Source organism: Lepidochelys kempii, chromosome 6 (assembly GCF_965140285.1).
Source record: "Lepidochelys kempii isolate rLepKem1 chromosome 6, rLepKem1.hap1, whole genome shotgun sequence".
Lineage (NCBI taxonomy): Eukaryota > Metazoa > Chordata > Testudines > Cheloniidae > Lepidochelys > Lepidochelys kempii.
Window position 1 is genome coordinate 13,071,373 of NC_136385.1, and position 12,352 is coordinate 13,083,724.

Here is a 12,352-nt window from a genome sequence, read left to right on the forward strand (position 1 = left end):
AACCACCTCTTTCTCCACAGAGGGCTGGCCATCTACTCCCCATGCTGTGATGCCCAGCGCAGCAGTCTGGGAGCTGACCTTGTTAGTGAAGACAGAGGCAAAAAAAGCATTGAGTACATTAGCTTTTCCCACATCCTCTGTCACTAGGTTGCCTCCCTCATTCAGTAAGGGACCCACACTTTCCTTGGCTTTCTTCTTGTTGCCAATATACCTGAAGAAACCCTTCTTGTTACTCTTGACATCTCTTGCTAGCTGCAGCTCCAGCTGCGATTTGGCCTTCCTGATTTCATTCCTACATGCCCGAGCAATATTTTTATACTCTTCCCTGGTCATATGTCCAATCTTCCACTTCTTGTAAGCTTCTTTTTTATGTTTAAGATCCGCTAGGATTTCACCGTTAAGCCAAGCTGGTCGCCTGCCATATTTACTATTCTTTCGACTCATCGGGATGGTTTGTCCCTGTAACCTCAACAGGGATTCCTTGAAATACAGCCAGCTCTCCTGGACTCCTTTCCCCTTCATGTTAGTCCCCCAGGGGATCCTACCCATCCGTTCCCTGAGGGAGTCGAAGTCTGCTTTCCTGAAGTCCAGGGTCCGTATCCTGCTGCTTACCTTTCTTCCCTGTGTCAGGATCCTGAACTCAACCAACTCATGGTCACTGCCTCCCAAATTCCCATCCACTTTTGCTTCCCCCACTAATTCTTCCCGGTTTGTGAGCAGCAGGTCAAGAAAAGCTCCCCCCCTAGTTGGCTCCTCTAGCACTTGCACCAGGAAATTGTCCCCTACGTTTTCCAAAAACTTTCTGGATTGTCTATGCACTGCTGTATTGCTCTCCCAGCAGATATCAGGAAAATTAAAGTCACCCATGAGAACCAGGGCGTGCGATCTAGTAGCTTCTGCGAGTTGCCGGAAGAAAGCCTCATCCACCTCATCCTCCTGGTCCGGTGGTCTATAGCAGACTCCCACCACTACATCACTCTTGTTGCTCACACTTCTAAACTTAATCCAGAGACACTCAGGTTTTTCTGCAGTTTCGTACCGGAGCTCTGAGCAGTCATACTGCTCCCTTACATACAGTGCTACTCCCCCACCTTTTCTGCCCTGCCTGTCCTTCCTGAACAGTTTATAACCATCCATGACAGTACTCCAGTCATGTGAGTTATCCCACCAAGTCTCTGTTATTCCAGTCACGTCATAATTCCTTGACATCATCAGGACCTCCAGTTCTCCCTGCTTGTTTCCAAGGCTTTGTGCATTTGTATATAAGCACTTGAGATAACCTGCTGATCGCCCCTCATTCTCAGTATGAGGCAGGAGCCCTCCCCTCACAGACGTTCCTGCCTGTGCTTCCTCCCGGTATCCCGCTTTCCCACTTACCTCAGGGCTTTGGTCTCCTTCCCCCGGTGCACCTAATTTAAAGCCCTCCTCACTAGGTTAGCCAGCCTGCTCGCAAAGATGCTCTTCCCTCTCTTCGTAGGGTGGAGCCCATCTCTGCCCAGCACTCCTCCTTCATGGAACACCATCCCATGGTCAAAGAATCCAAAGCCTTCTCTCTGACACCACGTGCATAGCCATTCGTTGACTTCCACGATTCGACGGTCCCTACCCAGGCCTTTTCCTTCCACGGGGAGGATGGATGAGAACACCACTTGCACCTCAAACTCCTTTATCCTTCTTCCCAGAGCCACGTAGTTCCTTAACTATCCCCCAGCTCTCCTGGTCCCTTTCCTTAAACATTTCTTTCAAAATTGTGAAATCACCACAATATCACTCACAAAAAATACTACATTGCCCAAACTCCTATATCCTTCAGAGTTTGGTTTAACAGAGCAAGATCTGTTTAAAAGTAGTAATCTCTTGAACAAAGTATCATCCTTGGATTGTTCCTTTTACACATTTCCTACAGAGGTGCTACCACTATTTGCCCACACTCCTGTGTCCTTCAGAGTTGGGTCTCATATAGAAAATACCGCCTGAACATATTTCTTTTTAAATCTCTTTTACCTTTGTAACTCTTCCGTGCTCATGCTTGTACAAAACACAAAAGTCTATACCAATCCCACAGCTGCCCCCAAGTTTTTACCCTTGTGCCTTTCACACTCGGCATACAGGTCTAACAAATCCTGCCAAGTGTGCACAAGTTTCTGAAGCTCCGCAACGGAATCCCAGGGATTATGTCCCAACTTGGTGAGAGCCCTCTCCAACTGGGAGAGGTCCTCATTCCCCTTTGAAAGACGCAACAGGGTCCTGTCCCTTTTTGTCACCCCTTCCGTGACTTGGGCATCAGGTCCACCAGCCTCCCATGACACCAGCGGGCCAGGAAGCGGGACTCCCATGTCTGCACTACCTAATGCCCGTGTGTCCAGCCTTGAACCCATTGTGGATGCCGTCGCCCACGACTGTGGGACTCCCAAGTCCGCAATCATTAACATTCGTTTCCTGAACATGCCGACATAATTCATCAATACAGCTGGTTAGAACAGTTGGTACGCTCTCACAACCCCTCCCCACGCACTTCTCCACCAAAAATGTGACAGATTTATGTTACCAATCTGCCTGGGGCTTCAGGTGATCAGGCTGAGGCCACAGGATCTTTAGGGGAGGAGATGAGGGACCACACCAAGTAACTAAGTTTAAAGCTTTATTAACCAAATAACAGCTGTGAGTGCTGGGCGTGCTCCACGTCACTCAGAGGGAGGAAGAAAGCGTTAGTGCCCAAGCCCTAACCCACTTTCATACTTACACATGCACAACCAAAGGCTGGCCAAGTCTGGGTGTAACGTAAGAAGAAGAGCAGGGGAAGGGTAGACGAGAGTTCTGTCCTGTGCACAGGTCATCTAGGGTCTGTTGTAAATCTCCAACTTGCTTCAGCTCTCAGGAGGGTTTTAAGCCCTGGGTTCTTCTAGGGGCATTTTCATCCAGGGACTCTCGTCCCCCATGCTCTCGGTACCAGTCCAAACCGGCCTTCCGCAGCTCCCTTAATTTCCTCAAAACACACCGGTTTCTGTTGTTTTTCCACTCACCGACTTTTTCAATCTTACTAGTTTTGCAACCCCTTCAATTCTGTCTGGCTCAGGTCTCCTTTTTCATGGCTGGCTGGGGTTGAGACACAGGCATCTGGCTGTTTGGCAGCAGAGAGCTTATTTGTGTGCACTCGCCTTGCGCTGCAGTTTCGTTTCTTATCTTCGGGCCTAGCTGGATCATTGAGTTAACCTGTTCCTTTCTTCCTTCCTCCCCCTTCGGCCTCTCGTAACATCCAAAGGAATCTTTCACTCCACACTCATACCTTCAACCCTTTCCAAGATACTTTCCAATGCATATAAAGGCGTTAGCAATATACAACGCTGGTGCTTACCCAGGGGACCCTGGGGGGGGGGGGCATTTTATTGTGACAGCATCATAGGAGCTATATTGCTGTGATGCATCATGGGAGATGTAGTCCAGCTGGGGAGCCCAGCCCAAAGAAGAGAAAAAAATTGATTTTCAGCCAAAATTTCTCAGTTTTTGCAAAAATATTTTGTTGAGATAAACCAAAGTTGCCTTCAAAAACAGTTTTGACAGAATTTTTTTGATATTTTTATGGCTATCAAGAATATTATCATAGTTAATACTAAAAAACTTGTGGCAGGATAGTAAACCTACTGCTTCAGGACTTAAGCTGATCTCTACTAGACACCAGGATGAGACTTGATGCTGGCTGATTAGTGTTGCCCCTCAACCTCAGCAGTTTGCCAATATTTGGGATTTTGCTGCATTGTTTCCCTCCTCCTTGTAGTTGTAACAAGCTTTTATGTATTTGAAAACTGTTACCATGTCCCCTCTCAGTCTTCTCTTCTCTAGACTAAACAAACCCTATTTTTTCAATCTTCCCTCATAGGTCACATTCTAGACCTTTAACCATGTTTGTTGTTCTTCTCTGGACTTTCTCCAATTCGTCCACATCTTTCCTGAAATGTGGTGCCCAGAACTGGACACAATACTCCAGCTGAGGCCTAATCAGTGCAGAGTAGAGCAGAAGAATTACTTCTCGTGTCTTGCTTACAACACTCTTGCTAATACATCCCAGAATGATGTTTGCTTTTTTTTCAACAGTGTTACACTGTTGACTCATATTTGGCTTGTGATCCACTATAGCCCCCAGATCCCTTCTGCAGTACTCCTTCCAAGGCAGTCGTTTCCCATTTTGTCTGCGTTCAATTGATTGTTCCCTCCTAAGTGGAGTACTTTGCATTTGTCCTATTGAATTTCATCCAATTTACTTCAGACCATTTCTCCCAGTTTGTCCAGATCATTACGAATTTTAATCCTATCCTCCAAAGCACTTGCAACCCCTCCCAGCTTGGTACCATCTGCAAACTTTAAAATTGTATTCTCTATGTCATTATCTAAATCATCAGTGAAGATATTGAACAGAGCCAGATGCAGAACTGATCCTTGCGGGACCCCACTCAATATGCCCTTCCAGCTTGACTGTGAACCACTGTTAACTACTCTCTGGGAACGGTTTTCCACCCACTTATGCATCCACCTTATAGTAGCTCCATTGGTCCGTCCATCCAGTGGTTGGTCCATCCATTGGTCCATCCATCCATCCATCCACTCATTCATCCATTGGTCCACCCATCCATACAGTGGTTCATCTGGTGTCCATATTTACAGTCATAAATGTTAAGACCAGAAGGGTACCTTCCTTTGTATCCATCCTTTCATCGAAACTTATTCACCCAGAGCAATGATTTGTTCTCTCTCCTTCCAGTCCATTGCCTCTGTCTTCTAGAGTTGTTTGGAAAATGGGCTTTTATTCCCCCAGAAAATTTCAAGGAAAATGGGGAAAAATTGTCAAAATTTTCAGCTGAAAATTTCAACTTTTTGGTAACCCTTATCCCCCCCAAAAAACCCCTTCCAAATTGAATTTTTAGAAAATTGCAGTCCCACTTCCTTGCACTCCCAGGCTCCATGGCTGCACACCCAGTGAACTGGAGAGGAGTTAGGGCTTCCAGGCTCTCAGCTCCTGGGACAGTCTTGGCCTCACCTGTCTGATAACAGCATGGTTTTTCAAGCAGACCCTTTTCCATAATTCTGACAGAGTAGAGGGGCCTTAAAGTCTCTCTGAGAATCCCCCAGAGCAGGGGCCTCTCTGGCTGGTGTGGAATTGACATAAGAACCTGCATCAGCCCTGTTCTCAGCCTCCAGCATAAGGGATGTATCAGTGGCATGGCCGGAGTGCATGGAGCTCTAGGTCTTCTCTGCTCCCCACGGCCTGCAGAGCAGAGACTAAGTTGGAGCAGTCCCGACACTGCTCTAACTCATATTCTTTGCATTCGGGAATGGAGAGCTTGTGTTGTTAACAACAGCAGTTGCCCCATCCAGCAGGGGCTGGGCAGTGCCATGGATGGCCATGGAAGGAAGGGAGGTCATAGGTGGCTTAGTACTACCTCTGTCCTGGGCACAGGAACAGGGCAGCTGAGAACATGGCTCAGGGTCTGACCTTAGAGCATCTGGAACAGCCATCTACCTTGGCCAATATGGTTCTGGTGGAGAGCAGGGGGTGCCAAGGTGCTGGGTGGCAGACGGGGGGAGTGACCAATAAAAAGGCAGTGGAGCTGCTATCTGGAGCACTGTTAGAGACACATGAAGACTGATATGATTCAGGAAATAGCCCTAATGTCCAGCCTGGGTGAGTAGTGCTCATTGTGGTGGGTGACATGAGAATAGCATGTTGCAGTGGCTGGAGGGGATGGACTGGTTGTGACTGGCACAGCCTGACACAGGAGCTACCTGGGATTGGCTGCTAGGGGACAGATTCTATCTGGCATAAAATACCCTGAAATCCAACACAGGGCAGATTTATGGATGTAGGGACCCCTCCACTCCCAATGCAACCAGGCCCCCATGATTTCTATTGGGGTTAAATGTTGCCAGCAGTCCCTGAAGTGCCTATGGGTGGCAGAGGATCAGAGGATTCTGAGGCCCAATGGAGATACCCAGTGCCATTCATTTGCATATTCTACTACTATTGCCAACTCTTGGCTAGGGAGCTGAGTGGGACTAAGGAATTTGGATACCAAATGGGGATGCCCACGTGCTGCTCATTTGCATATACCCTACCCATAATGCTTTGCCTACTCACAGCTAGGGAGCTCAGGGGAACTAGGAGAAATGAATTCAGTTGCCAAATTGGAGGGCCTGCCATGTGATGCTCATTTGAATATACCATGACCCACAATGCTCTGGTGGCACACAGCAAGTGCACTGAGAGAGCTTAGGACCGCACTGGAGATTCAGAAGAAAGCATTGGTTGTACAGAGAAGGTGGGGAGGGGGTGTAGAGGTTTTGCTCGGATCGGAGCTGTAGCATCCAGTGACTGTGGAGATTTAGGTGGTGAGTAGCCAATAGACGCACTTCCATGAAGAAGGCGCTGGTTAGCCTAAGAGGGCACTGGCAAAGATTCCTTGAGTAGTTGGTGCCCATCAAAGGCAAAGGTGTGGTGTGGGCAATCTGAGGCCCCTGTCAAATTTCTGATCCATTGAGCCTTGTTGTTGGGTACTCCACAGTGAGAAGAGCTTAAGAGCTGACACACTAGGTCAGACCACGGTCTCATCCAGTATCCTGTCTCCAACTGTGGCCCATACCAGAGCTCCAGGGCAAGTGTACAGAGCAGGGCAGTTAGACCGATCCCCTTCTGGCAGGCAGAGGTTTCAGTTCACCCTGGGCATGGGATTGCATCCTGACCACTGTGGCTAACAGCCATGGGTGGACCTATACTCCATGAAATTATCCAGCTCTTCTTTGAACCCAGAGTGAGTCCCTGGCAGAGACCCTGCTGGGGGGCAGGTGGGGGGTGGATGTGTGGGCTCCATACCCAGAATGGAACAGGTAGTCTGGCACCAGGATCAATTGCTTCTGACTGAGAAAGTGCATGTCAGTGCTGGATGAGGTGGGGGGGGGGGATGGCAGCCCCCCTAGGGACAGATCTTGGGGAGGAAGCTAAATACCCCAGCTGCATCAGGGTGGAGGTGGAGGCAGCCACGGGAGAGGGGGACACTTTGATGTTGTCTCCTGTTGCTGCTAGAGAAAGACACTCCCCCTTTCTAAGATCCCTATACCGGCTCCCTCTGCAGCCAGAGCCCGTTGTCAAGGAGCCTTTGGACACTGCCAGACTCACTAGCTCTCTGCCCTCCATTGTCCAATAGTCTCCGAGGCCTCAGCTGGGCCATGAGCCATCCTCAGCCTTTGGGACTGACCTCCTAGCCAGGTGACAGCATGCAGCTCAGCCCCTCACCACCCCAAGCGGCTCCAGGAACCTGACAGGACTCGGCAGGGTAAGGACATCATTTCAACCCCTGTGCTTAGCCAGCAAACACCTGCTTCAGCGTCCCATGGAGCCCCGGGGGCTGGAATTAGGAAGCCCAGAATGTCTGTGGGGGGAGATGCTCAGCATGCTCATTTGCATATGTATTTACCCAGAATGTACCAGTTTCGTGGTGGTGTCTTAGCTTGGGGTGGGGGTGGGGTGGACAATGACTTAGTGGCAGTCCCTCCCCACCCCCCATTTCTTGTCTCTGGGCTTTGCTGGCTGTGATTGGAACGGATGGGGGCTCTCTCCCCATGGCTGCTCCATCCAGCTCCAGGCTGTACTGTGATGTTTAATATAAGCCTCTCCCCAGTCTTAGTGGGTGGTAGGAAAATGCCCTAAGCCTCAGCACAGAGGGCACTGGGAGTAGGTCAGGGCTGGCTTGTTTCAGTACAACTGCAGCAGCACTGCTGGCCAAGTGGTGTCTGACTAGCATGGGGTGAGCTCGCTCAGAAATTTTCTAGCTGGAGCAGAGCAATGATCTCTATGGTCTTATAATTTGACTCAGTCAGTAGCTGCAGCCTGGATGCTTCTGTAACCCTGGCTTACTCCATGTAGCACTCTGTCCTCTGCTAGCGACCGCACCACTGAGAGATTGATGAGTCTGCTGGAACCTTGGGGGGCAGAGCTGGGTCCCTGGGCTCAGGTCTTTGGATCCTGGGTTTGATCTCCATGATGACAACCCATCCAGGGGGAAAGGGGTCCCTAACTACTCACCCACCCTCCTTCCCTGAAAGGCTGTATGTACCATGGGTTCCTGTGAGTGAAGCCCACTGGGTCCCGCAGAGCCAGTTTGGGGTTCCTCTCTAAGGTGCGTTCCCAAATCTCACCCTGCCATGGCTGATGTCTCCCCTGTTAGCTTTCTGGGATTCTCTGCTGATATCAAAGAGCTGCACTGACTGACAGGGTGAAGGGAAGGGGGCCACAGCAACTGCCAGCCTGGATCAGACCATCTGGCCAGGTGTCCAACAGCAGCTGATGCAGGACTCCTCCCCGCTCGGCTTGAGTGCTGAAGCACGCGGCTGGAGACTCACTGACCCCGTGCCACGGTCAGCTGCCCACACTGGAGAAGAAGAGGCGGCCAGGGATAGAGATTTCCTTGAGAACTGATTTATCGCTGTCGTTTATTGGACCAATGCCGTGGCTCACTACCCCAGGATGGTCAATCCTGCAGCACCTCCATCCGTTCCCTTCAGCCAGCTATCACGGGCACTTAGCCACCCCCAGAGAATGTGGGTGCCTCTCAGATCCCTTGTGCAGTAGGGCAGTTATCCCCCTTGGGCAGAGGAGGTAGTGAAGCCCAGAGAGACTGTGGGCACACCTATGTTTGAGCTGGGAGGGGTGAGTCACACCCGTGCTAGCTCTGCTCATGCTAGTGCCTAAAGATAGCAGCGAGTGCACAGTGGCTTGGTCAGATGCTCCGAGTACAATCCAGCCCCGCCCCCTGGGTGTATAACTCGGGCCACTAGCCCATGCGACAGCAGACATGCAACCATTTCTAGGCACTAGCTCGAGCAGGTACAGCTACTCAAGGTGGGAATCGCACCTCCTTGCTCAAAGGCGGACGTACCCTGAGTGACTTGGGCAGGATGGGTGTGGCAGAATGGGGACTGGAAGCCAGGCTAGGGGTCTAACCACTGGGCCATCCTCCTTCCCTACAAGGGTGGATGTACCATCCGCTCTTGTAGGTGAACCCCACTGGGTTTCCCCCTAGCTAGTTCAGGGCTGCTGCCTACAGTGCATTCCCCAGCTCTCGCCCCATCATGGTAACCGTTGGGTTACTGGAGCCCTCCACTGGTGTCAACGAGCTGCATCACTGTTGTGGTGATTTAGACCAACCCAGCGTCTGTTGGTGAGATTGGGGACTGGGGCGTCCGGCCTGCAGACGTGCCTTGTGCTGCCCAGAGATGGGGATAATAATGAGGAGGCAGGTAACTCTGTCCTGGCCGCTAGGACACCGTGCCCCTGCTTACCTGTGCCCTCAGTGATGGGAATGGGCACAACACCAACCACAAGGCTCCCCCATAGGGCTGGAGGGGAGTCAGGCCATGTGTTAGGCAAGGTTGGCCCTCACTGTGGGCTGGGTGTCCTGAGAGGAACTAAACCTGCCAGGGATGGTCCCTCCTGGCAGCTGGGATTCCTGCGTATGTGTGCACATGCATGAGAGTGTGTATATGTGTATGTGCATGCATGTGGGCCTCCATGTGTGCATTTATATGCGTGTGTACATGTGCAGGTCTTTGTATCCACGTGTGTGTATACACCGATATGTGTATATTCATGTGCATGCATGTGTGTTCCATGCCTGTTCCCATGACGCTCATCCAAGGGGATGGTTGGTTGTGTCCTATCCTGTCCTCTCTCCACTGCAGGCCTGGAGGGGAGGGATCCAGGCAGAAAGCTGGCTGAACCCAGGCATCTGTGACTCTGTCTCTTCCCACAGGGATCAGGGGTACTGTGCCAACCTGCCCCGATCTGTGTGCCCTGCAAACACTCCCTGCCCTCGTCTGGGGACTGAACTGTTGGATCCACTGGCCAGTATACCCTGCAGACAGAACCTGACTGATCTCCAGTGTGAACCCACTGACTTCCCTGGAGTCACTCTTGATTCTCACCAGGGTGCGTGAGAACAGGGACAGGCCCAGGGCAGGCAATGGCCCGTGGGGCTGCAATAACTACTAGGCAGCAGCTTCACTGCTGCTCTTCAATCTAGGGGGGCAAAGACACCTCCCCAGCCTCCAGGATGTGGGGGGATACAAGCAACCTGGCCATTCCGATCAGGATCCAGGGCTTAGAGACAAGGGGGGGGCAATCCATCAGAAGGAACTGCCCTTCTGGTCTGAACCCAGCTGCAACAAAAGGCCCCATCACTGCCCTCACGTGTGAGACTGGCTAATTTCCATAAACTCCCAGATCTGGGGTGCTTGCTTCAGGCTAGCTAGCTCCATACACCCCATCTAATCTAATCTAATCTACCTATCTATCTATCTGTATATCCATCCATGACAACAGTGCTTGGGCACGACTGATCTAGAGTCCTGGTTTCCATTCTAACCCCATATTTCCAGATACTCTGAATTTCTCCAGATCCCTGCGGGAGGCGATCATTCCATTTGCTGGGAACATGATCGTTTTAGGAGCGTGGGAGCCCCTTCAGAACACCACGAGGGTGGAGCGACGCACTGATTCCTTCCCACATTGTAAGTGGCATCTGCACTCAGCTAACTCACCCACGGAAGAAGCTGGGCCACTTTTGAGTTCCGCTGGCCTTGTAGCCCTGCCCCGGAACAGTAAAAACCAAGCCAAGGTGAAAGACAGGTCAGGAAATATCAAAATGATGGGATCCACATTTTCAAAGTGACTTGTGATTTTGGGTGCCCAGTCTGGGACAGCACAAGCGAGGGTGATTTTAATAAAGTCCTGAGTACTCAGGCCCAGATCCTCAAAGGTATTCAGCCCTCATTCCCATTGAAATCAATGGAAGTTGGGTGCCTTTGAGGATCTGGCTCCACCCTCTAAAAAACAGGCTCCTTTAAGAGACATCCATTTGGGTCCCAAAACCAACAGTTGCTTTTGAAACTCTTAGCTGTGAAAGTCTAAAGTTGCCCTATGAGCTGAGATGATGCCACTGGGCTCATACAGTAACGTAGGGATGAGGGCCTAGGGCTGCAGGCTCCCAGCAAGGTGCTGTATCCAGGTGCACTGTTGCAGAGTACCCTAAACGCAGTGCCTAAGCATGAGGAGTCTGAGTGTGGTGCACAGTGAGAGCCAGGAGACGCAGTGAGACATACATCCCCTTGTGTAACTCTTGGTTCTGTGGTTTCCCAGCAGGTGAGGTGAATCTGGGGCACATGGGCCACACCAACCAGTCTTTCGCCACCGAGTTTGTCTTCCACCCCTTTTCGTCTGTGTCTACGACACAGCAGCTCCTCTTCGTGCTCTTCCTTCTGCTCTACCTGACCATCATCATCAGCAATGCCTGCATTCTCTGGGTGGTCTGCACCGACCACACCCTCCACTCCCCCATGTACTTCTTTCTGGGCAGCCTCTCAGGGCTGGAGGTGTGCTACACCACTGCAGTAGTGCCCCAGACGCTGGTCAGTGTCTGGGATGCCCACGCCACCATCACCGTGGCCAGCTGCGGGGCCCAAATGTTCTTCTTTGTGGCACTCGGCAGCGCTGACTGCTTCCTGCTGGCAGTCATGGCCTACGACCGGTACGTGGCCATCCGGCACCCGCTGCGCTACGCCCTCATCGTGACACGACAGCTCTGCCGGTGGCTGGTGGTTGCCTCACTGTGCCTCGGGGGGCTTCTCTCACTGGGGCTGACAGCCCTGGTCTTTGCCCTGCCCTTCTGCGGTCTCCGGATCAACCACTTCCTGTGCGATGTGCCACCCGTGCTGCGTCTAGCCTGCGGCGACACGCGCCTCCACCAGACTGCGCTGTTCAGCGTGGGCGTGGCTGTGCTGGCCGTCCCCTTCCTCCTCATCTGCCTCTCCTACGCCCTCATCACAGCTGCCGTGCTGCGCATCCGCTCGGCCGAGGGCCGGCGCCGCGCCTTCCGCACCTGTTCCTCCCACCTGACGGTGGCGCTGCTGCAATACGGCTGCTGCGGCCTGGTCTACCTGCGCCCCAAGGCCGACTCAACAGAGGAGGAGGACCGACAGATCGCTCTGATCTACACCTTTGTCACACCACTGCTCAACCCCCTCATCTACAGCCTGAGGAACAAGGACATCAAGCAGGCCCTGAGCAGAGCCATGAGGCGGGCACTGGCATCCCAGCCTCGGTGAGGGGCCAGAGGGCCATGTCTCTGCAACCAGTCCCTGCCCCCCAGACCCAGGCTATGCCTGTCAGCCCCATTCCTGCCTCCCCTGCCCCTCTGCAATGTGGAGTTCCAATCCAGGTTCCACTCTTAGGCCTGGTCGCTCCATGCAGCAGAAGCCACCTATTTCTATGCCACAGGCAGGAAGGAGGCAGGGATGCCCGATTTGGGAG

The 12,352-nt window shown here is 52.0% G+C and overlaps 1 protein-coding gene across 1 annotated transcript; it reads left to right on the forward strand.

Moving 5' to 3' along the window:
- The first annotated feature begins 11,205 nt into the window (after positions 1-11,205).
- On the forward strand, positions 11,206-12,147 carry LOC140913788 (olfactory receptor 10Q1). Its single transcript, XM_073350583.1, has one exon. It carries the CDS (start codon positions 11,206-11,208, stop codon positions 12,145-12,147), a length of 942 nt encoding a protein of 313 aa, XP_073206684.1.
- The last annotated feature ends 205 nt before the right edge of the window (positions 12,148-12,352 follow it).